This window comes from Acinonyx jubatus, chromosome E1 (assembly GCF_027475565.1).
Source record: "Acinonyx jubatus isolate Ajub_Pintada_27869175 chromosome E1, VMU_Ajub_asm_v1.0, whole genome shotgun sequence".
In the NCBI taxonomy this organism is placed as follows: Eukaryota; Metazoa; Chordata; class Mammalia; order Carnivora; family Felidae; genus Acinonyx; species Acinonyx jubatus.
In genome coordinates, this window is record NC_069397.1 from 4,491,087 (window position 1) to 4,516,177 (window position 25,091).

At 46.8% G+C, this 25,091-nt stretch overlaps 1 protein-coding gene across 3 annotated transcripts in view; it reads right to left on the minus strand.

Annotated features, from left to right (window-relative positions):
• MYH13 (myosin heavy chain 13) overlaps positions 1-23,586 on the minus strand; it is a 59,857-nt gene extending 36,271 nt beyond the window's left edge. For 2 of the 3 annotated variants that reach the window (XM_053212498.1, XM_053212497.1), the window contains exons 1-14: positions 23,553-23,586; positions 16,079-16,295; positions 14,368-14,511; positions 14,124-14,280; positions 12,003-12,030; positions 11,804-11,915; positions 10,583-10,675; positions 8,311-8,374; positions 8,121-8,219; positions 7,908-8,011; positions 4,435-4,573; positions 1,753-1,871; positions 357-506; positions 70-240 (exon numbers count right to left, since the gene is read on the minus strand). In XM_053212498.1, the coding sequence (XP_053068473.1) occupies positions 70-240; positions 357-506; positions 1,753-1,871; positions 4,435-4,573; positions 7,908-8,011; positions 8,121-8,219; positions 8,311-8,374; positions 10,583-10,675; positions 11,804-11,915; positions 12,003-12,030; positions 14,124-14,280; positions 14,368-14,511; positions 16,079-16,282 (1,584 nt within the window). In that variant the 5' untranslated portion in view covers positions 16,283-16,295; positions 23,553-23,586. The remainder of the gene's footprint in view (positions 1-69; positions 241-356; positions 507-1,752; positions 1,872-4,434; positions 4,574-7,907; positions 8,012-8,120; positions 8,220-8,310; positions 8,375-10,582; positions 10,676-11,803; positions 11,916-12,002; positions 12,031-14,123; positions 14,281-14,367; positions 14,512-16,078; positions 16,296-23,552) is intronic. The other variant, XM_053212499.1, reaches the window with a different exon arrangement.
• Positions 23,587-25,091: the final 1,505 nt, after the last annotated feature.

The window sequence follows — 25,091 nt, forward strand, 5'->3', positions numbered from 1 at the left end:
TTAGCAGGGAAGAGTGAGAGCAAAGATGTGGTGGTCCCAAGTCCCTGGGGAGCACCTCTGTTTCTCTACCTTCTCGATGAGCTCGATGCAGGCAGCCAGGTCCATCCCAAAGTCGATGAACGTCCACTCGATGCCCTCCTTCTTGTACTCCTCCTGCTCCAGCACGAACATGTGGTGGTTGAAGAACTGTTGCAGCTTCTCGTTGGTGAAGTTGATGCACAGCTGCTCCAGGCTGTTGAACTAGGGTGTTGCAAACACCAAAGAGCTCAAGTGAGTTTGGGAAACCCAGGGGGAATTCGGCAGAGCAGACACGGAGCGGAGGGGCCTTAACAGGGCCGCTTATTCCAACAACTCACATCAAAGATCTCAAAGCCGGCGATGTCCAGGACCCCGATGAAGTACTGTCTGGGCTGCTTGGTGTCCAGCTGCTGGTTGATGCGGGTGACCATCCACAGGAACATCTTCTCGTAGACGGCCTTGGCCAGGGCGCCCACCGCGTTGGTCACCTTGAAGAAAGATCACTCGCTCATCCCTCAAATTAATGTTTATATGGTGGTATTAAGTTGAAGCATGAACCGGATGACATCTTCAGGGTCAAAGCTGTTGGAGATGGGTCCAACCTAATATTAAATATTTCTTTTTTTTAGGTTTGTTTGTTTGTTTATTTGTTTGTTTGTTTGTTTATTTATTTATTTATTTATTTATTTATTTATTTTTGAGAGAGAGAGAGAGAGAGAGAGAGAGGGAGCACAAGAGGGGGTGAGTTAGAGAGAATGAGAGACAGAATCCTAAGCCAGCTCCGTGCCATCGGCGCTTAGCTGATGCCAGGCTCAATTGCACGAACTGTGAGATCATCACCTGAGCTGAGATGAAGAGTCAGCCGCTTAACCGACTGAGCCACCCAGGCGTCCCACCCCCACCCTCCCATTAAAAATTTCTTGAAATGTTTGCTACCTTAGAATATTCCCCTTTCTGTGAGACCATTGTATGTACAAAGATAACCTTCTAACAACCATGGTTATGACATGTGACTCTAGACCCTGGCCGCATGTAATTGAACCACAAGGGGACATTTGATCCAAGTTGGGTTGTACAAAGTGTCTCTCCTGCGAATTTGGAATTGGGATCAAAGACACTGCTCTCAGTCTCAGCAGGAGGCTGAACTACAGAGATGTGAAGCTGGGGGCTATGAGGTGAGCAGGAGAGATGGAGAGAGATATTTTTCCTGGTGAGAACACGGGAGAGGAGAGCAGACAGCCCATGGAGCCCCCGGGAAGGGTGCAGCCCACAGGGGGTGCAGCCTGGCTCCAGAGGACCCTTCAGTTTCTGGCTCCAGGCCCTTAGGATGCCCGATGGTACTCTTGATTTACATTCCTTGAGCTAGGTACACCTAGGGTCGTAAGAATGAAACTCCCCCTAATGCTGACGCCAGTTACATATGTATTTCTGATATCTTCAACTGAGAGAGCTCTAAGATGATGGTTACTGTTTATTTACCTTTGAGTGAGAGACAAACAGAACACGAGAGGGAGAGGGGCAGAGAGAGAGAGAGGGAGACACAGAATCGGAGGCAGGCTCCAGGCTCTGAGCCGTCAGCACAGAGCCCAATGTGGGGCTGGAACCCACGAACCGTGAGATCATGACCCGAGCTAAATTTGGATGCTCAACCGAGTGAGCCACGCAGGTGCCCCTAAAACGATGGTTAAAATAGCAACATCACTGAGTCAGCTGAACTCAGATCATCTCCATTACCTGCTGGACATTTTGGCCTTTAGTGACATACTCGTTCCCAACCTTCACCCTCGGACAGCACAGGCCCTTCAGCATTTCTGCAGAGTTCAGACCCATTAAGTATCCAGCTTTGTCAGCCACTGGAGGAAGAGGGGAAATAGCGTCACACAAAAACAGCAGCTGCTGATGTGGCCAGTCAGTCCCCAGGGGCCTCCCAGAAATGTTTCCTACAATCCTTTTGTTTTTGTGTGTTTGTTTTTAAATGTTTGTTTCTTTATTTTGAGAGAGACAGACAGAGAGTGCCAGTGGGGAAGGGGCAGAGAGACAGGGAGAGAGAATCCCAAGCAGACTCTGTGCTCCCGGCTCGTGGGTTCGAGCCCCGCGTCGGGCTCTGTGCTGATGGCTCAGAGTCTGGAGCCTGCTTCGGATTCTGCGTCTCCCTCTCTCACACTCTCTCTTTATCTCAAAAGTAAATAATAAATGTTAAAAAAAAATTGAAGAAAAGATACAGTTACATAGTAATTTTGGAGTCTGATAATGCAGCAAAATGGTGTCTGAGTAAAGGAGGCACCATTTGGACATATAGCTAAGCACCTTCTTGATTTATGCAAGCTCACAGCTGAGAAAGAAGTACAAAACTTTGCCCCAACCTGCATGTGTTGGAAGAGGTCAAAAGCAGTCGAGTATTGGCAATTTCACACAGTTCACTGGGAGTTCAGTTGACTTGGGGACGGACCTGGCTGCCTGCACTGAACTAATCGAGAAGGTCAAGAAATGTTGTTTCCCTAGAGACAGCTCCTTCTTGGCTGGGACCATCACCTTATTGCTGGCTCGGGAGACGAGCTAATAAAAATCCAGGACAGTATTTGTTAAGTATTTAATAAGAGGCCAAATGGATGCTTTCTTCTTTGCTCCAACTATCCTCTTTTCCTGCTTTGCCCGCTTAGGTGGGTGGTATAATTATTGTTCTAGTCACTTAAACTTGAATGCTTGGGGTTGATCATATCCCTCCTTTACATCCCTGATGTGCCTGTGGTCAGACAGGCATCAAATCCTGCTCACTTCACCTTCAAAATAGCTTGGATCTCCATTGTTTGGAATAGTAGAGTGGTAGAGAGCTTGGGCTCTCGACTCAGCCTGATGTTCACACTTTGGTTTTGCTTCCTCGTACTCATGGTTTTGTTTTTGGTTTTTTGGGTTTTTTTTGTTTTTGTTTTTGTTTTTGTTTTTTGTAAACTGGTGGCAGGGTGATTCTTGGTGGTTTCCCATCGGTTCGGTTGTTGGGAAGTAGGCCTGGTGCATGGTGAGCCCTCAGCAAACGTTTACTTGGATTGGCATCCTCATCAGAGGACCTCAGGCCTGGATCACTTTCCCCTGTTCGGCTCTTTCTGCTCCTAAGCACTGAGCACACGGCTGCCAGGGCTGGAAGGGGGCCTGGGCCCCCACCATGATATTTATAATACGAGATCCACCCTTTGCCGAGGAGCCTGGTACATTTTCTTTTCAAACCCCCACACTCTTGGCAACCTTGACTGGTCACAGATGAACTCACACGAATCTCCCCTCCTATGTGGAGCGTCCGTGGTTTCTGGTGCCTATCACATCCATTCTAGGCCTTTGAAAAGGCCTTTTCAAACTGAGGCCAAAATAACTACTCTTTAATTCCCATGTCTTACACTTGCACACATCCTCTTCTGCAGCCAATGTGGACCACTCTGCTGTTTATTTCCATCACATTCCTTCTCCTGCCCCCTTGATCATCATGTTTCCTCTGCCCAGACTGTCTTTCCTTTCAACCATACTTTTCAGGATCTACCCACCCTTCAAACTCTGCATCAGTGCCCTCCTCCCCCAGGAAGCCCTCCTCGATTACCCCCAATCAGAAGTGCTTCCTATTCTGAACACAGCCTCTCTCCCGCTGCTTATCTGGCACCATTGCCAGAGGCAGGATTCCAAGATGGCCTCCAGGATTGGTGCCCTTGGTATATATTCCCTGCATAATCCCCTCCACTTGTGTGGGGGTAGAACTGGTGAATGGGATATGACCTGTCACTCCTGTGAAGAGGTCACTAAGGAAAAGAGATTATCCTGGGCAACCCTAGCCTAATCAGGCGAGGCTTTATGGGCAGTGGTAAAGTCACATATATTTTCCTGGTCTTTCTTTCAAGGCTACTGCACCCCTGTATCATCTGGGGTTCAAGACACAGTGCTTCCCATAGTGTGGGGATGTTACAACAGGTAGGATTATTGGAGATGAACCAGTCTTTTACTTAACAGAGCTTGGAAGACACGGCGGGAGAGAGATGAGGGGAAGAACAGGGGGTATGGGGGGGCGGTCCTGCTGCTGTGAGCCCCTCCCACTGCCCTCTGCTCTGTTTCCAGGAGGGGGACTGGAGATCATCCAGGTGAGAGCCATGGGGCGCACGGAGATGCATACACTAGTCCATGGTTCGGGGTTCAACTTCAACAGATGTCAGAATTAAAGGCAACAACAGGAGGAGAACGCCTCACCTGGTCTTAGGCTCAGGTGCTTAAGGACAGTATTCTGGACACTAATCATGGTGTGCACAGAGAGAAAGTGAAGTTCATGGAACCATATCCTCTTAGAAATGTCTACCCCCAAATAACGGGTGAGCTGTGATAGTGAGCAGTAGTGGTGTGGACAGTGATTATTCACTCACGAGAATGCCCAGACGTGGTTACCTTCGGTGCCGTCAGGCTCCGCCTGCTCTTCCCGCTGCTTCTGCTTGAACTTCATGTTCCCATAGTGCATCACGGCGCCCGTCAGCTTGTAGATCCCGACTTTCTCCTCTGAGCTGAAGCCCAGAATGTCAATGGCGTTCTGGGAGTTAGAAAAAGGACAGTTGTCACAGAGACTGTTTTCCCTGGTGAAGACCTCACCCTTTCTGTACAGCCCGGGAGACGGTGTTTGCCCAAAGGAGTGGTTGACAGGTGGGATGTGTTAAGATAGGGGTTAAAAGCCTAAGATCCACCTGGCTCATTTCTTTGTGGCACCTGTATGGCTCTGTCGGTTAAGCGTCTGACTCTTGATTTCAGCTCAGGTCATGATCTCATGGTTTGTGAGTTTGAGCCCAGCCGTCGTGCTCTGTGCTGACAGTGTGGGGCCTGCTTGGGATTCTGTCTCCCTCTCTCTCTGCCCCTCCCCTGCTCGTTTTCTCTCTCTCTCTCTCTCTCAAAAAAAAAAAAGTATATATATATATATATATATATATATATATATATATATATATATACACGTCTATATATATATATATATATATATACACGTCTATATATATTTGATTTAAAATCCATTTCTCTAACATGTTTATGTGGGAGGGGGAGATTATGGAAGAAAATGTGAATCGTCTGTAAGAACTGATTTGAATCCTTTATACATAGATTTGGGGCTGTTTTCTGGAGGAGGCTGTTGGGAACCATTGTGTGATAGCAGGAGAAGGAAGTGTCATGGAGAGTGTCTGAGGAAGTGTCCAACAGCTTGAAAGCCTGGCATTGTAAGCCGGGAATTCTGGTGTTGCTCAGAATTGAGACAATATGGCGCCCCAGACAACTAGAGCCTCAAGGGACGGTCATGGAAGAGAATGCCACCACTTTTCAAATAAGGAAGCGGAAAACTTTTGCAGAGCCTACCTGTGCTAGGCACACCCATATATCGCCCCGTTAAGTCGCTATGAGAACCTTCTAGGTGTGCAGATGTTTCCAAAGTTACAGGTGAGACCTGAGGTTCTAAAAGGATAAGTGACCTGCCCCAAGTCACACAGGCAGGATGGGATAAAACTGGGGCCGGAGCAAGTGCTTGGGTCACTTCAGAGCCTACAGCGGTTGCTGATTTGGTCTGACAGCCCTTGGCCCATCATCTACCACAAAGACTTAAATTAGCGACTCCTTCTCTGGGGTGTATGTGTTGACTATGCAGTAGGTCTTGCAGCCTGAGCCTAAGCAATCCCCACTGGTGGATTTGACATGTATGGACGTGCTGGTGAGCAGGTTGGTCAGTGTCAGCAGGATGGCACTCTTGGGGTCGTGCCCCCTTTTGGAGAGGGAGAGTCCATGCCAGGAGCCGTGATGGCCTCCTTGACTCCATATCCCACCCCATCAGATGCATATCTGTGTCCTAGGAAGGGGTCATTGTAGGTTAAGAGAGAAAACCTTTCATTAAACTTTGAAAGGAACCAGGTGAAAGCATTACTGTCTGGGGACCCTCCTGGAGAACGCAGTCCCTGGAAGGGAGAAATCCCTTTCTGCTCGGCCGTAAACCATCACCCAGGAAAAGCTCCAGGAGAGGGATGAACAGTGTCGGCCCCTGACAGCTGGGGACCTATGGTGAGGACCTGAGACATCTTTGGTGACTTTAAGAATTACCTAAGGGGCGCCTGGGTGGCTCAGTCGGTTGAACATCCGACTTCAGTTGGGGTCATGATATTGCGGTTCATGAATTCGAGCCCTGCGTTGGGCTCTGTGCTGATGGCTCAGAGCCTGGAGCCTGCTTCAGAGTCTGTGTCTCCTTCTCTCTCTTCCCCTCCCTCCCCCTCAAAAATAAATAAAAACCACACAAAAAATTTTAAAAATTACCTAAGAGGCCCTTTCTTGGGGGATGGAGACCTTGCCCCAGTCATTAACCCAATCTTTCCATCCTCATCAGTTGGTAAGGGCTGGGGAAAATTGGTAAAAATATATACAGCTAGGTTTGAGTTAACTAAAGTTTATTTGCCCAAGAACATTCTCTTCTTGTCTTTTTTGTTTTTAATGTTTATTTATTTTTGAGAGAGAGAGAGAGAGAGAGAGAGAGAGAGAACAGGGGAGGAGCAGAGAGAGAGGGAGACACAGAATCCGAAGCAGGCTCCAGGCTCCAAGCTATCAGCACAGAGCCCGACATGGGGCTCGAACTCATGAACCGCGAGATCATGACCTGAGCTGAAGTTGGACACTTAACCGACTGAGCCACCCAGGAGCCCCACATTCTCTTATCTTAAAACAATTAGCGTCACCTGGAAATGTCACAAAATGAAAGCCAAGGAGCTGACACTGGACAGTGCCCCCAGCCTGTTGGACAAGACCCCTTTCCACCAGCTCTTATGGGTCCTGTGAGGGCAGAGCCAACAGCAGTGGAGATGAATTGCCCAGAGATGATGTCTGCCCGTTAAAAATGCAATTAATTAAAAAAAAAAAAAAAAAAAAAAGGAAGTCCTGGGGTTGGGCAGATCTGGCTTCAAACGCTCTAACATTTACAAACTCTGTCTTTGAGCAAATTGTGTGTTTTTTTTTTCTAAGACTCCGCTTCCATCTTTGTGAATGAGAAGTCATAGTCATTACCTCTATCACAGGTTTGGGGGGGGCTTAAACAAGATAACACGGACAGAGCCCTTAGTTCCTAGCTCATGTAAGTGCTCAATGCACTTCGTTATTATTCTAGTTATTAACCTTAGAAATGCTTCCCAAAGCTAACGGCTGGGGGGTGGGGGCTGATGGGTGTCCTAAGGATGTGGGAGCTGAAGGTGAGCCTGAGTGGGCAGGTAGCCTGAGGAGTGGAGCGTCTGCTACAGAGTGGGTTATCTTTCCTGCTTCATACTTGGCTGTGTCTTAAAATTTTTCTTGGGGTGCTTGGGTGGCTCAGTCAGTTAAGCGTCTGACTTAGGCTCGGGTCATGATCTCTCGAGTTGGAGCCCCGCGTCCGGCTCTGTGCTGACAGCTCGGAGCCTGGAGCCTGCCTCCAATTCTGTGTCTCCCTCTCTCTCTCTGCCCCTCCCCCACTCATGCTCTGTCTCTCTCTGTCTCAGAAATAAATAAACATTAAAAAAATTTTTTTTAAATTTTTTCTTAAAGAACCGTGCAGATGGTTTTGTAACCTGAGAAGTTCCAACAAAACCTTTCAAAACCTTATACGTGCGAACATCTAAAGTGCTAGAGAAGGGAATGGGAAGTCCGGTTTGGGAGAACGTTCTGGATCCCCCACGGGATCTGCTGAGGTGGTGCTGGGTGCTGGGGAAGGGTGCAATCTGGACGAATTGTCTTGACATCTCCATCTCTGAGATCTTGGGTCTGATCACCTAACATCTCTGGGGCCCCGTTTCTCATTAGATCGCTAGGATGCCTCTCCGTTCACAAGCTCAGTGATTCCACACAGAAAGAAAGGAGGAAGGAGAAAAGATGCTTACATCAGTCGCCAGTAGTTCTTTACTGTCATCGATGCTGGCCACGGTGACCTCTCCTTGGCTCACGAAGGGGAAGTCAAAGGGATTGGTTGAAATGAGGAGCAAATCTGTGAAACACGAAGGAGGTCCCGTCAGCGCCTCGCGCACCTTGTACGCGGGGTGTTTTTCCCAAGTGACTGATTTGGAAGATGAGAGCAATAACCCCTAAGACCTTACCGATTAGTTCTGGCTTCTTGTTTGACATGATTTGGTAAAAAATGTGATAGCTTCTCTCACTGGACAGCTGAAATGTCACTCTGGATTTTTCTAAGAGATCTAAGGGAACAGGAAATAATGTGATTTGAGGTCCCTGGGAGATGCCTCTGTGGTCAAATCCCATGGTGCCCAGTGGGGTGCCCTGACTCACAGGTTTCGATGTCTGCAGATGCCAGCTTTCCCGTGGCTCCGAAATGAATCCGAATGAATTTCCCCTGTCCAATGGCAGGTAGACAAACATCACCATTATTTCATGTATATGGTAGTGTGGCTGGCTTTTGCTAGGGACTACCAGCCATGAGTGGGAAATGTAGGGTCACGGAGAAAGTGATGCCAGATGCAGAGGACTTGCCTCTTCTCTGTCTGCCTGGCATCCGATGTCCCCATTCTGGGTCCATCAAGACTCAGATAGTTCTACCCAAAGCATCTGGCCCTGTTCCTCCAGCTCTGGGGACGCCCACAGCCTCCCTCACCAACTTCCTTGAGACCACTTCACGCTAGACTGTCCCCTTGGTTTTTAACCTGCTCTCTGGTACCTGGATTCCCAAACACTTCATGACAACTTTGATGGGTCTCATTGGATTGTCTCGCTGACCTCCTTTGTTCCTTCTGAGATTTCTTCCTTTGGTTTCCCTTACTGCTTACTACAGGCAAACCTAGCTCCCAGGCTCAGGCCAGGCTCTCTGGCTCCCCAAATACACATTCAGAGTCTGAGTTCTCCCCTTTGGAGGGGAGGCGAGAGGTGAAATTTTACGAGTGATTGGTGTTTACCAAACTGTGAGCAAATTTGAGGGCAAAAATGTTGCCTTGCTTATTCACCCATAGTCAGGAATGTGGTCGTTACTCAGTAATATTCTCAATATTTTCTTCTTTTATTTTGAGCTTATTTATTTTGAGAGAGATAGGGAGAGAGAGAATCCACACTCTCAGTGCAGAGCCCAACAGGAGGCTCAATCCCATGAACCATGAGATCGTGACCTGAGCCAATACCAAGGATCAGATGCTTGAAAGACTGAGCCACCCAGATGCCCTGGTGTATTTTCTGAATGAAGCTTGAGAAGAGTTGGTGTAGGGCCAGTGGAGGTATGAGTGAACTGTAAGTGTTGGTCTTCGGTATTGTTAGCTGCTCAGTGGGAAATGATGGAAGTTTTAGCCTGCAGATGTTTGGTGGGTGGGCGGAAGGTAGACAGAATAACCAGGGTGATCGTGACTTCTGGGTCTGGGCCAAGAGGAGAGGCCTAAGCACTATAGGGGGTGTCTAAAGGCATCGTCTTCCTCCTGGCACCAGGTTAGCTCAATAACTGACTTGATGCCAATGTATGTACCATGTCTCTGCTGTGTAACATGCACCCAGATCCCCTACGAGCAAGAGATTTTAGTTGTGCACAGGGAGGACAGATGTGCAAATGAGCAATGCACAGAGGACCGAGGGAAAGAAAGAAAGGTCAGGGCTCATTGTCACAGTCCTTGATGGCTACATCTACTCTCTCATCAGTGACCATTTTATCTTTGAGAAATAACGATGAAACACAAGCTTGAGATTATCCACCTCCTGAGATGTGTGAAGTCCTGATGTACTTTTGCAACTACAGGCATAAATGAGGGCTTCACCTCGTGGTATTTGCTCACCTCCTGGTACAGTGAGATTAGGTAGAGGACTGGTTGTTTATTTGCCGATGGAGGAAGTCAATGCCTCTTTGGCTGAGCTAAACTTAAGTGAGACATTGAGGGATGGAACATATCTTTCAGTATTTTCAACATCAACTTATTCCCAGGTTTTGGGCTCTCCTGCCTTCACAGGACTTTTCCTTTTCCCAAAGACTCTGACTTGGAGAAATTAAAGCTGCTCACTTAATTCACACTAAGGTTTATGTGGCTAATAAGCCAATGAGATTGCTCAACGGACTTCAACATTTTAAAATGTGCTACCTCAAGGGGCGTCCAGGTGGCTCAGTAGGTGAAGCATCTGACTCTTGGTATCGGCTCAGGTCATGATCTCACAGTTTGTGGGATCAAGCCCCTCATCAGGCTCTGTGCTGAGCCTGTAGCCTGCTTAAGATTTTCTCTCTCCCTCTGCAACCCCCCCCCCCCAAAAAAAAGTTTCTGCCTCAAGAGACCAATTTTAGCATAAAAGAATTGCTCTCTACTTGTGGAACCTGAATCACCGTAACTTCAGGATGCTCTGAGATGTCACTGTCTAGTTAGGAAGGGACAGATAATTCTCCCTCTGCCAAGAATGAGCCAACACATTCTTCAGTGTATCAGAATATCCCAGCAGGGCAGATAGATCTGAATCACGTGAGGGTAGAATAGGGCTGGCTATATTATGGTTTATGTGGCATTTTTTAATATCCAGCATTTGAGGAGAGGGTTTGGTTCTGGGGTGGGGGTGGGAGGGTGTGGAAAATTGGACTGGGTCTTACAAATCTTGAGGAGTTGTCATTCCTCACAGTCTTGGCGTTTCCAAAGGCCTCCAGCAGGGGATTGGCCTGGATGATTTGATCTTCCAGGGTCCCCTAATAATAAACAAGAAAAGACAAAGGGAGGACTTTGGACTGTCCCCTGAAGGAGCCCCCTGGTGACTCAAATGTGTGTATGCTCTGGGCAGGGTCCAAGGAGAGATGCTGACCAGTCCAGCCCGGTGGCCAGTGCAGATGTGAGAAGGAACCCACGGCCTCACCCCCCACCTCCCGAGGAGGCTTCAAGGTCCCATCAGGAGACGGTCTGATTAGTATAACATTGACGTGACTCTGGTCACACCAGATTTCAGGCTTCATCTTGATTTTTCAGGCTGCCTTTCTTCTCTGATAACACTTCATTATAAAGCATGGATTTTTAGAATACATACACCCGTTACTGCATGCATCGGGACCCAACTAATAGATTTGGATTCAGAAGTATAAATAGAATTGAGCAATTAAAGTGACCCAAGAGATCACTTATAGAAATAGTGGTTCTCAAAAAAATTTTAAGTAGCAAAAAATATGTCATGAGAACTATTGCTCAGAAGTCCGCTTAAAGAAGGTGTCGGGCTCTGTGCTGACAGCTCGGAGCCTGGAGCCTGCTTCGGATTCTGTGTCTCCCTCTCTCTCTGCCCCTCCCCCACTCATGCTCTGTCTCTCTCTATCTCAGAAATCAACATTAAAAAAATTTTTTTAAGAAGGTAGAACTTTTACCCTCATCCCCCACCACGACTGCTTATCCTTCTGTCTCCAGGGCAGTTTTCAAACTCCTGTCCTGCCCAGCTGGTTCTCAAAGTGTGGTCCCTGGACCAGTTGCGTGAACAGAGGGAACGTGATGAAAATGCAAAGCGTCAGCGTTGTGAATGTGAGATTGGCATTTCGGTCAGAAATTCTGGGCCAGGGGCTTAGCGATCGGTCATTTACAAGCCCTCCTGGTGATTCTTACGTGCACTCACCTGTTTTTTGAGAGCCCCTGGCCTGAAGCATCCCTCCTGGAGGGGAGTGCATAGTGAGTTGCTCACCTGTCCCTGGCTTTTCCTGATGGAGTTGGTGCCACCACCTCCCGCCCTGCCCCGCAAGCACCCTTAGGACACGACGAGGTGCACGGCCTACACTTGGTGCTCACCCACTCTTTAAGTTGGACTTATGCCCGCAAACCTCCCGATGGAGGGAGCTGCTTACTTGCATCTTGCCTGGCTGCTGCTCCTTCTTTTTGTCCCCAGTGACCGCAATTGTTGCAAAGTACTGGATGACACGCTTGGTGTTCACGGTCTTCCCCGCGCCGGATTCTCCGCTGCCGATTTAAAAGTAAGGGAGATAAAAGGGTGGAAGGGGCAGTGCCGGCTTCCGTGTCCTCATGGTGCAAACAGAGGTTACTCACGTGATGAGGATGGACTGATTGTCTCGATCTGGAAATGCAGAGGGAAGAAAATGGAATAAAGAAACAGCAAACACACTGAATAAAAAACAAAAAACAGGGCAACATCGGGTGTGGTCGGGGTCCATGTGGCGCTGACCTGAACTAGCGGTATGAGGCTGGGGCGTGTCTAATCTTCCTCGAGACCATTGGTGCAGGTTTCCCAAATGTGGGATGTGCACCACGGACAGCGTGGCGAGTGAACAGTGAATCCCACAGTGTGAAAGTTTTTCTTGTTCATGGGTCTTTAACTCCTTGCCAGCCATTTCTCAACAAAGAACAAGTCTCAGACTCAGGGTTTGTGGGAAGGCACGGCTTCTAATTAGAATCTATGGGCACTGATTGGTTGTCATTGAGATTTTCTTTTACCTTTACTCTGTACTCGTGGAAAGTGACCGTGGTTTTCCATTTACAGTTGCTTATGAGTTGAGTGGTGTCCCCCACAAATTCATATGTTGAGATCCTTACCCCCAGGACCTCAGAATGTGACCTTGTTTGGAAACAGGGTCTTTGCAGGTGCTATTGGTGAAGATCAGGTCGCCCTGGGGTGGGTGGGGCCCAAAACCAATATGATTTCGGTCCTTATCAAAAGGAGAGGTTTGGAGATAGATCCACTCAGGGAGAACACCATGTAAAGGCAAATGTATAAGCAGAGTGATGTTTTTACAAGCCAAGGAACCCCACAGACAGCCAGGAAACCCCCAGAAACTGCAAGAGGGGCAGGGGACAGATTCTGCCTCTCCGCCCTTGGAACGACCCAACCATGCTGATACCCCAGCCTTGGACTTTCCACCTCCAGACTTTGAGACAATAATTTCTGTTGTGTAAGCCACCTGCTTTATGGGATTTTGCCACAGCAGCCCTAGAAACTCATACAAATAGTGGTATTGGGGGCGCTTGGGTGGCTCCATCAGTTAAACATCCGACTCTTGATTTCATCTCAGGTCATGATCTCATGGTTTGTGGGATTGAGCCCCACGTTGGGCTCCACTCTGAGTGTGCAATCTGCGTAAGATTCTCTCTCTCTCTGACCCTCCCCAACTCATGTGCATGCCCCCTCTCTCTCTCTCTCTCTCTCTCTCTCTCTTTCTCTCTCTCAAAATAAGTAAATAAGCTTTAAAACCACCCCCCCTCCACAGGGCACCTGGGGGCTCAGTCAGTTAAGCATCTGACTTCGACTCAGGTTATGATCTCACGGTTTGTGGGTTCGAGCCCCACATCGGGCTCTGTGCTGACAGCTCAGAGCCTGGAGCCTGCTTCAGATTCTGGGTCTCCCTCTCTCTCTGTCCCTCCCTTGCTCATGCTCTGCCTCTCTCTCTCTCAAAGATGACTAAACATTAAAAAAATATTAAACCCTCCTCAACCAAAAAAAAAATAGTGCTATCGATCTTCCTTTTCAAATTGATGTAACTTTAGTTGATTTGCAGACAAACATGAAATGTACAGTAATGTCTAGGACTGAGTGTGAGAGAGGAAGGGCTGAGGTCTGGACAACATGAGGTTTAGGAGATGACTTTCAGGGTCGTCAAATCTCAGAGGCTTGCTTCTGCTTCTTGAGTCTGCACCAAATCGAGTCAGGTGAAAGTGGCACAGGTCAAAGTGACAGAAAACAGGGTGTCGTGATGCTATCGTCACATCTCTACATCCTGTGCCCTCCTGGAAATTTAGGGAAGAGACAGAGGAACCCAAGTCTGGGGAGGAAGACAGCGCAGGGACTTTGCTATGCACATTTCTCCAACTTTGCTTTCTAGCTGCCACTAATAGGCTCCCTTCTAAGCATGCTCATGTTGGGGGATTCTGTGGAGGTAAGGGCAGGGCATCTCTCTGCATTCCTGGTCCCCCCCCAGTAAGCATGTGCGCAGCACGGCATCAGTCGCCAGCACTGGCCTACGAACCATGGCTGCTAATGGAAGATACTGCAAAATCATCATGTAATCATCGGAGTCTCCCAAGGTCACTTTGCTCATCGCCCCATCCAAATGATCGAAGGGCTTGAATAATTAGCTGAGAAGCAGTCCAATTAAAGGGCTTGAATAAGGAACTAAAAACTATTCGCAAAAAATATGGATTGAAGAAATGACTCACCTGTCAGCATGAACTGATAGGCATTGTCGGAGATGGAGAAGATGTGGGGCGGGGCCTCCTGGCGCTTCTTGCCTCGGTAGGCGGACACCACCTCGGGGTTGTACACCGGCAGCCACTTGTAGGGATTGACGGTGACGCAGAAGAGGCCCGAGTAGGTCTGAGAAAACCAGAAAATGCAGCATGTGGATCTTGCTTTACTCGGAGAGGGGGACGGCTTAATAAGGAGATGCCGAAGGGCACTCACGTAGATCATCCAGGCCGTGTAACGCTCTTTGAGGTTGTACAGCACGGCGGGCTCGTGCAGATGTGTCATCATGGCCATGTCCTCGATCTTGTCAAACTTGGGAGGGTTCATGGGGAACACCTGGTCACTGTTCAGGGTGAGTGTCTGGGGATTGAGAGGAAAAGCACATGATGAGTAGGAGAGCCAATGCTCTGTACCCCACTCTACCTGGTGCAGAGGAAGTCGTGAGACACTGCAGTGTGATCACCCCATTACCATGAACAGCTTTATGGATCATCTCCGTTCCCAGAGATGATCCACAAAGAACTATCCTTGATTAACCTAATCCCGGTCAAACTGCATAACCGGGTCTGGTCTGGTGCCCCCTGTCAGCATGCCATCCCGTGTGCGGGGAATGAGCCACAGGTACGCACGGCGATAGAGCCCTTTAGCCCTCGGGGTCCAAGTGGGACTCGGGATGGCCAAGGCCAGGGCAGGGCGGGCCGCCTCTGTTCGACCCATTTGCCGTGAGTGCTGATATGAGACAAAGGTCGAGAGGCTGGAAGGAAGTATTCCAGTGTATTCTGTGCATTTCCACCTCAATACCTCTGCTCACATGGGTTCCTTTGTCTCGAGTACCTTCACCGAAATTATGTTCAGAACCCCTCAAAGTTCAGCTCAGGCGACACCTCCCCTGTGACCTGTTTCCTGTCTCCCTATCTTTTCCGGGGTTCCATCATTCTTTGCATTTACAGCATTTGGGCTTGCACCATGGTCCGTGGTCAAACTGTATATTTCTGAGACTATTACTTAATTTCCCTTCTGTGGGTTTCCCCTCAGAAGGCAAAAAGGCGGGGATTTGTTGGTACGGGCCAAATCTCTTGAGGAAAGGAGACTCATTTGCCCTGCTGCTCTGCACTAGAGTAAGATACCCAAGATAGCATAAGGGGAGATGGAAAATTCTGTGTATCCTGAACCTTCAGACATTGGGACTTGTTTCTTTTCAGATCATTCAGGGAAGCAGTGAGATCCTCAGCGTGTGACCGTGTAAGATTCCGAAAATGAGGCACAACCATGGGAGGGGCCCCCAAGAATGACTGAAGAAAATTTACTTCCAGCTCAGTGCAAAGAGGCTGAAATCAGAGGTTAAGTTCAATAAACAAACAGCAAATAAAATAAAGATCTGCCTTGTATACCTGAGTTTGTGAACTGAGACTCATACCTGCCAGTCACATCTTGATTCCTACACAAGATGGTAAACTTTGGGAAGGCAGGTTGTGAGATTTGCTTCTGTCTGCAAAGTGATGGACGCCATGCGTGGTGGGCGTCCAGTGAATATTGAATTGAATGGTGCCCTGTAATTCTCTACATTAAGCTAGGAATTGCCTCTAGTGTTTTCTCTATAAGTCAGTCTGCAGCCTAGGGAATGACATTTGCCTGGCCCACCCAGCAGCAACCAGCATCGATCTTTCCCTTAAATGGTCCAAGCTCTGCCACCCTAACCTTCTCCTTTCTCCAAAGCAAACATCACAAAAACTCTCAAAGCCCAAGTCCCAGAAAAACGAAAGAAGCAGGAATGAAGGCGTTTGCAAATGTCACTTCACTACGGAATAGATCGTTAGTTGTGTTCTGTCTTCACATTGCTACGGACTAGCACGTGATTTCCAATATTCCATGCCAAAGGTACATGAGAATGCCCACGTTTTCAAGGACATCTGAGATCAACACTTACCCGGTCATCCAGCGTCTTGACCGTGACTTTGTCATTTTCCCTGCTCTGGATCATACCTTTCACGTACATTTCCTTATCATCTACTGCAAAGCAGGCTTTCTTAGAATCAAAGGGGCGGTTTTGTGCCTCGATTCTCTCCTTCTCTGGCTTCCGCAGGTAGGGAGCCGCCTCTCCAAAAATGGCCATCTCGGCATCAGAACTCATGACTGCAGGGGGGCTGGGGAGACGAGGGAGATGGCTGAGTCTGGAGCCTGGGTGACTCCTGAATCTGAAGGGTCCCACCCTATTATTTCTACCCATCCCAGGGGGTCGGATCAAAAGCTCCTGGGATTAATTTAGGTCATGAGGAATCCAGGACCATGTCTAGGGGCTTAGAGTGGGCAAGGAGCAATGAGCTAAGGGAGAGACTGCATCCTAAGAAAAGTGGTTGAGGGGTGGTTTTCATCCCTGGGTGCTGATTTGGGGGGATATCTCTTAGTTCAGCTCCACGCTCGGGAGGAAGTCTGAACCAACCAGAGTGAGCCCAACAAAGGTGAGCCCAACAAAAGAGGACTTGGGAAGCACTTCCTTAATGACATACCTTGTTTGAGCCCTGTGATCTCAAATCTTAAGATCCCCTTAAGATTCCCAAATCTTAAGGGTGTCTGAAAACAGTGATTGGGATGTTGATAGTTCCTAGTAGAAATTTCAGACAGCCCAATGAAAAGTAATGACTTGAACATAAATAGTCTTGCCACACTCGCTTAGAACATTCTAGGCAGCAAGCTGATGGGAAGCATTATGGCCACATACAGTGGTTCTACATTTTAATGTGCACCAGAGTTTACCTGGAGGGCTTGTTAAAACACAGAGGGCTGGGCCCCAACCCTGGAGTTTTGATTCAGTAGGTCTGGGGGAGGGCCTGAGAATTTGCATTTCTAGCAAGTTCCGAGGTGATGCTGCTGCTGCTGGTCTAGGGACCACATCTGAGAACTGCTGGCCTCAAACCTTCTTATAAATGTGGTCCTTGAACCTGTTATAATTGCACCACCCAGGGATGTGCTGGAAATGCAGAACCCACGCCGGATACAGAATCAGAAGCTGCATTAAAAAAATTTTTTTAATGTTTATTTATTTTTAAGAGAGAGAGAGAGACAGGGTGTGAGTGGGAGGGGGCAGAGAGAGAGGGAGACAGAGGATCCGAAGCAGGCTCCAGGCTCTGAGCTGTCAGCACAGAGCCCGATGTGGGGCTCGAACCCACAAATGGTGAGATCATGACCTGAGCCGAAGTCGGAGGCTTGAATTGACTGAGCCGCCCTGGTGCCCCCAGAAGCTGCATTTTAATGAGATCTCCAGGTGATTTCTAGGCATAGCAGACTTGAGAGGTATTGGCCATCGTGCAGTGTCCTCCAAATTTCACTTGTGTGTAACAGTGTCAGGGTGTGACAGGCGGTGTTTAATTAGATTAACACCTGCCTTACAACTCACTGGCTGGTGTGTGTGTGTGTATGTGTACACGTGCCTCTGCCTCTCCCTCTCTCCCCTCTCCCTCCCTCCATCCTATCCCTCCCTCCCCAAACCATCCCCCCTTCATTGATCCTTCTATGTATTTTCCCTGCTTAGAAGCCAGAAAACCTGGCTTTAATTTCTGGCTTTAACGTCCCAGTGCTGCACTTGGTCAAACCACTTAGCTTCACCGGGCCTCTGTTTCCACTTAATTTTTAAAAAAATGTTTATTTATTTTTGAGAGAGAGAGAGAGAGAGAGAGAGAGAGAGAGGGGCCACAAGCAGGGGAGGGGCAGAGAGAGACACACAGAATTTGAAGCAGGCTCCAGCCTCCATCCGAGCTGTCAGCACAGAGCTCAACGCGGGGCTCGAACTCACAAACTGTGAGATCATGACCTGAGCCGAAGTCGACACTCAACCAACTGAGCCACCCAGGTGCCCCTCTATTTCCAGTTAAAATGAGGTCGCAAGTCTAGCTTATTTCTAAGGCCCCTGCAGATGCTGTGACTCTCAGACTCCTTTTCTGCCTCTGCACCTGCTTGTCCCGCCCCCTTTGGATTCTGACCACCCCCCTCCCACCCTGGGTCCCCTCCACTTCTTTTCCCCCAGTTACCCACCTTCCCTTTCCCTCCTGTTTCCCTCCTACTTGTTCTCCTGTAACTGATTATAGAGTGAAGTTACACACGTGTATCCCCATAGCTCTCTTAAGAGAAGTTCATCTCTTTTTCTAATAAGGCCTTTTACGTTTCCTATTAAAACTAGGAGGATTGAACTGTTTATGGTTCTCTCTTGGAAGTCAGTCTCCCCCAGCTTACCCGTTATGAAATTGCTCTTCATGGGTAACAGTTGTTTTATTATTCCTTCTGGTGCCACTATGGGGTTTTATTCCTACAGGCAGAGAAGCATTTGCTTCCCTCTGGGCCTTATTCGGCTAGGTTGCATCGTAATTCTACTTTGGTCAGTGCCTCCGCTGAACCATGGTGGTTAGATTTTCAGAGGAGAGACTAGACATTAGAAATTAAAGTGGAGAGCATTTAAAAATATTCATTAATTCGTTTAAAATTACTATTAGGGACACCTAGGGGGCTCAGTCGGCTAAGCATCCAACTCTCCATCTCAGCTCAGGTCACGATCTCACGCTTTGTGGGTTTGAGCCCCATGTTGGGCTCTGTGCTGGCAGTGTGGCACTTACTTAGACTTCTCTCTCCTTTTCTCTCTGCCCCTCCCCCCCAAAATAAATAAACTTAAAAAATAAGTAAAATAAAATTACTATCAAATCCATTACCTGTTAGTGTAAATAATACATTTTTATGCAAATGACTATATTTTCCAGAACAAAAATGAATTAGTGTGAAGAGTAGCATTGTTTCTTATTTTTGCAACTTTCTTTAATGTCTGCTGAATAAAAGACAGCTGGATTTTCATGCCTGCTTCTGTACTCAGTCTGTTACTGGAAGTTTTATTTTTGTTGTTAATTTTTTTTCACATTTATTTATTTTTGAAAGACAGAGCATGAGTGGGTTAGGAGCAGAGAGAGAGGGAGACACGGAATCCGAAGCAGGCTCCAGGCTCTGAGCTGTCAGCACAGAGCCCAATGTGGGGCTCGAACCCATGACCGTGAAATCATGACCTGAGCTGAGGTTGGATGCTTAACTGACTGAGCCACCCAGGTGTGCCTTATTTGTTTTATTTTGGTTAAAGTAAATACAGAAAATCTGGCCTTCTACAGTTACGTAGTTTGGAAAAGGAGAGAGTATTTTCATTGTCTTTTCAAATAATTGTGAATATTCTTCTTAGATATTGTACCAAAACATGACAAGTGGTAGTTCCTTAAAGGCTAATTGCAATGTGGAATAAAATCTGAAACTGTATCCAGGAATATTTTGTACGATGTGGGGCTCAAACCCATGAACTGTGAGACCATGACCTGAGCTAAGTTGGACGCTTAACTGACTGAGCCACCCAGGCGCCCCCTGTATTTGAACTTTGAACGGATCTTTTCCCACCTGTGAACATCATACGTGAGTCCCTTGGAAAATACTGGTTCCCTGAGTTATACGAAACTTCCAAATGTTAACATGTTTCGAAACAGGATATGAAACAATCACAATTATCAATGTCTGCACTGACTTCATTAGAAAATTCTTCAAGTATTAGGAAGTTGTCAAGTTAGTGGTAGCAGATGCAAGTATTCAAAAATTCTAATTTTTGCTTGAAAGCTCAAATATAGGACCACCTGGGTGGCTCAGTCGGTTAAGCATCTGACTTCGGCTCAGGTCATGATCTTACAGTTTGTGGGTTCGAGCCCCGCATCGGGCTCTGTGCTGATGTCTCAGAGCCTGGAGCCTGCTTCGGATTCTGTGTCTCCCTCTCTCTCTGCCCCTCCCCCACTCATGCTCTGTCTCTCTCTCTCTTAAAAAATAAATAAGCATTAAAAAAAAAAAGAAAGTTCAACTGTATCATTAGTAACAAATACTGTCAGGTGTTTTTCTCAAAATGATAAGCAGACTTCATTCCTTTCTGAGAACATGTCTGCCAAATATCCAGTTCTGGAAAACCACATTTCTTTCAAGTATTGATGGCACCGTGTGAATATAGTGGCTAGCTCATATTGCAACTCAAGCAACTGTGCATGTGCTTTCCTGGAGACAACCACCTAACTCTGGTACGTAGCAGGAGTGCCTTCCACAGACTTCCCATTTCATCACAGAGAATATTCTAAATATATGTATGCAAGAATTGAAGGATGCTAAAATTAATAATTTTTGTTGCTTGAAATTGTAATTTTTAAGTACAGCTGGCTTTTATTTTTTAATTTAGTTTTTTAAGAATTTTTAAATGTTTCATTTATTTTTGAGAGAGAGAGGGAGAGAGAGAGAAAGTGGGGGAGGGGCAGAGAGTGAGGGAGACAGAGGATCTGAAGAAGGCTCGGTGCTGACAGCAGAGAGCCCAGTGCAGGACTGGAACTCGCAGAACCTCATGAACTGTGAGATCATGACCTGGGCCAAAGTTGGATACTCAGTCGTCCGAGCCACCCAGGTGCCCCCAAAACTGGCTTTTTAAATTAAAAACAATTTTTTTTTCCAACTAGTCTGGTTTGGTGGCATCCCTTGATTTCTAATAAAGCACCGGAAGTCTTGCCCACCCTTGTTTTGCATCATTAGGTTAACACAGTGAAACAAGGCAAATAGTATCTAGGCATTATTATGAAAATTGTCTGGATCTCCTGTTCCTCCTGAAAAGTTCTTAGGAATCTCTGAAGATCTGCAGGTTACACTTGAGAGTTGTTGGCACAATGAGGGAATCTTGTCAGGTTACAGGTGTATGACCTTACATGATTTAGCATGGGTTAGCATTCAGCATGATACCCAGTGTTGGAAAATGATCTACGTCAATCATTGGCAACAGAATCTCTGTGGCTGAGGCTGGGGAACCTGAATTCTTCCCAAGGGCCTCAAACCCAGCGATGTTTGGGAACTACTAGCTTGAGTCATTATTTTGCTCTCCTGAAACCACTCTTTCCAAAACCATGGCATGGTCCATCGGTCCTGCACAAAATGACCTTAGGCAAATATTTCTTAATTGTAATAATCATGTGTTCGTTAAATCTATTATCGTATCAAGACTTAACTGTCATCAATTGCGAGGTAAATTATTTCATGTTTCAGAAATAAAAAAAAAACGCACCTCACTACAGTCCTCATTTCACTGATTGTAAGATGCTTCTCATGTTCAGAGATAATATTTTGTGAAAAATGTGAAGAAAATTAAAATGGGTCAAATCAATCAAGGGTGATTGATATGTGCCTCCCATTTAGAGAGTGTGCTGTTCCCGTTGATGCTGGTGATGTGATATAAGGCAGTGTTTTTCTCACACGTTAGTGTGCGGATGAATCCACCTGGGCGTGTTGCTGAAATGCGTGTGTTGATGCAGCAGGTCTGGGGTGGGATCGAAATTCTGAAGATCTAACAAATGTCTCAGCTGGTGGTCCACACTTTCATAGCAAGCATCCAGGGTAGGGTGACTAAAAAAACGAATCGAAGAAGGGGCGCCTGGATGGCTCAGTGGGTTAAGCATCTGACTTCGGCTCAGGTCATGATCTCAGGGTTCACGAATTCGAATCCTGCGGTGGGGTCTCTGGTGTTGGCGCAGAGCCTGCTTCGGATCCTGTCTCTCTGTCCCTCCCCCGTGCTCTCTCTCTCAAAGATAAATAAACATAAAAAAAATCGAAGAAAAAAAGGGAATCCATGTAAATAAAATCATTGAGGGACTTAACAGTACTGGTGTTAAATGGATAAATCACAGAATGTGTGACGGTGGGTAAGAATAGAGCCTGAAGATGGGGACAACCACAATAGCCCACGGACGAACTATTTTTAGGCATCTCAGGGAAATAAGACTTTCCTGTGGGTTTCAAGTCACGATCAGTTTTAAAGTGCAGATTCTTTCCTTTTAGCCACTACTCTAACCGTGACTCGGAACCCAGGATCTCCTAATTTTACTACCACGATGAGGCACGAGTCGTGTCAGCAACATTCTGGAAAAGGGGTTAGTTATCCCTCCTCCTTGAACACCGTCAGGGACAGTTCTCTTTGTTTTGGACACTTTTCACGGGCTCAAGATTCTTCGTGCTGGAGACTAAAATCTGGCTTGTTGTAACTGCTGGACCACCCACCCGCATCCCGGCTCTTGGTAACAACAGGGGGAGTGTGAGCCTTCTGCCCACAAGACAACTCTGAACCCATGTGGCGGCTTCTCTGGTTCTTCTTAGCTTTCTCTTCTCCATGCTGAACGGCCTCCGTCCCACCTTCACCTGCTTCCTCCGTGATGTACTTCTGACTCTCCTCTACTGTCATGGCGAACCCACTGCTGTTAATCTCTCAAAGTATGACATCCAAACCACATGTCGTCCTCCATCACCTTGTGCCCTCCCCTCTCTTGACCCAGGTGCAACGCCCGAGGTGGCGACTGCCTTTTGGCAGCCCCATCCCCCTGCTGACTCACTGCTCACTGTCAAGCAAAACCCCCTCAATCCTCTGCGTGCGTGCGGTTGCTAAGTCAGATCTTCTCGCCATAGTTATGCAACTGTGCTCTGCGACCCAAGGATAAAACCATTCATTCTTGGCTGATCAGCTTTGCCTTGTTAGGTCTGATCCAACTCTCTAGGCGTGACTCATGGTGCTCCTGGACGCTGCCCTCCCCAAGTCCCTTAATTAGCATCTTCTCTGTTTCATAAACTGGATCTGGGCTTATATGCCTATGCAGCCCTGTCTCTTCATCCCCCAACTCTGTTCCTCTGTTCCTGTCCTTGGGGTCTTCTGAGACAGCCACCCTGGTCCACTTAATCTCCATTGCCACCTTCTGAATGCCCCACCCCCCTTTATCTGTTTGCCGTCAGGGCACCTGATGTCGCTCTTGAATTTCTTTCATCCCCCTTCAGGCTCGGAGTTCCTCAGCCACCATATCTTGTCGGCAATGGTGGGGTCATGACTCAATTATACTTTGGTGTCCTTGGTCCTAAGTCATCTGGAATTGTCTCTAGTAAATGCAAATCTTGCAGGGAGGTGGGAAGGAAAGGGCTTTTTATTAGTATAGGTTTGAATCGATCTCTGTTCTCTCGGAGGAAAGGCATAGTTGGGTGGATTCAATGATGTAGACTGCTCAAGGAACAGCAAGGTTAGCCTGTGTGTGAAGACTGAATCATGACAGTATGAACGTTGAACGTTACCTTCTGGGCCAACTAACTATATTGACCTGGAGCTTGTGTGTCAAAATTCTGCACTGTATTTTATGCCTATTAGGGTAATGAGCAAATTTGGGGAACTATTCTTCATTTGGTAAAACCTGCATATTTTGAAATCTGCCTTTAGGAATACTTAAGTAATTGGTTTCAGTTTCCTCAATTTCAGCTCCTTATGAGCGCAGTCGGAATGAAAATAGGTAAAACAAAGTTTGCTAATTTCAAATCTGGTTGAAATTGACTCTTACCTTCCTGGTTTCCAAAGTGATGTTCGGTGTCCTTCAGGAGCAATGTGTCTTCTTGGGGGTCATTTCAGAAACCAAAACCAAACACAAACAAAGAACAAGTGAATTCTAAATAAATAAATAAATAAATAAATAAATAAATAAATAAATAAATAAATTTATATAACAGTTTAAATAAACATAGAAACTGTGTTTGCTGCAAGTTCTGCTTTTAAAAAGGTACACAGCAGATGTGGGATGGAATTAAATTTGCCACTCCCCCCCTTTGGTTAAATGATTATTCTTTAAATAATTGGTTAATTACAACATACGGTTTATATCTTTTTAAAAAGTATCTTCTGTGTGTGCAAAGTACCATGTCAGTTCTTTAGGATGAGGTGCAAAGAAGAATAAAGATGGTCTCTGCCCTACGTGAATGCAAAATTTAGTAAGAGTTAAAGAGAAACGATCAAATAAATTGTCAACCAAGGAAAAGTAACATAAATTCTGAAAGAGCCTGATGAAATGCTATGGGGCCTTAGGGAGATGATGCTTCTGGCTGAGAGTAGGGGGCTGTGAGCGGTCAGGAAAAAAAAAAGAAAGGAGGGAGAGGAAATGATCCAAATTTAACCTGGATGCTTAAAGCCAGTAGTTAATTCATTTGGAAATAAGAGAAAGGTGTGAATTGTAGGCAAAGCCTCTTTCAGGCGTGTAGGAAAAACACTCCCTTGAATAGTCTACATTCTCTTAGAGAGGATGAAGGTTAGGGAGGGCAGCTGAAAATTCGTCTAGGACTAAAGCATCTCCAGTCTAGGAGTTTATAACCTACGTGATGATCTCTAGGAGCCGTGAGAGTCTGAACATTTTTGACATCAAATTTAATTTAGGCAAACTTCCCATTTATTCCACAGTACTTCTGTGGAACCAGGGGACCTGTCATGAAATACCATTTGGGCAGGAAGAGACATTTCAACACTTGGCTTATTATTTTTGTTGCCCTTTCCATCTCTTTCTCTTTTGAGTCTCTGATCATCTCCAGCTATATCCCCTGAAATTCTTACCCAAATTTTCAGGAAAAAATTCAGTGATTACATATTATATTCTGAGTCCTTAGTTTAAAACAAGTAAGACGTGGAGGCAGAATCTGTTTTCTAACACTGGTTCCATCAAGAAGCTCTTGTAATTTCTTTGAACTTGGGTTTCCTTCTGCTAAACGAGACAGATGGACCAGAATAATCTCCAGGATTTCTCTTAGCCCTGTGAATGCATGACAGGAGGTACTCAGGTGGAGACGATGGCCTGGAATCAGTCTCCCAAGCCTGGGGCCCCTCTGATGGATGCAGTGTCAGACGTGACCCAGCCCACCGTCCACAAGGCACGCTGTGCAAGACCAGTCTTGGACAGCAGCTAATCATGCCCATGGGGCATCCTAGGATGGACAGAATGCTTGGGAGAGCTTCTTCCTGCAATCATCTCCCAGAAATCCTGACATGGGAAACAATTTTTAAATAACCATAAAAATTTCAAATAATAGTTCAAGGCAATCACAGAAGAGATATCACA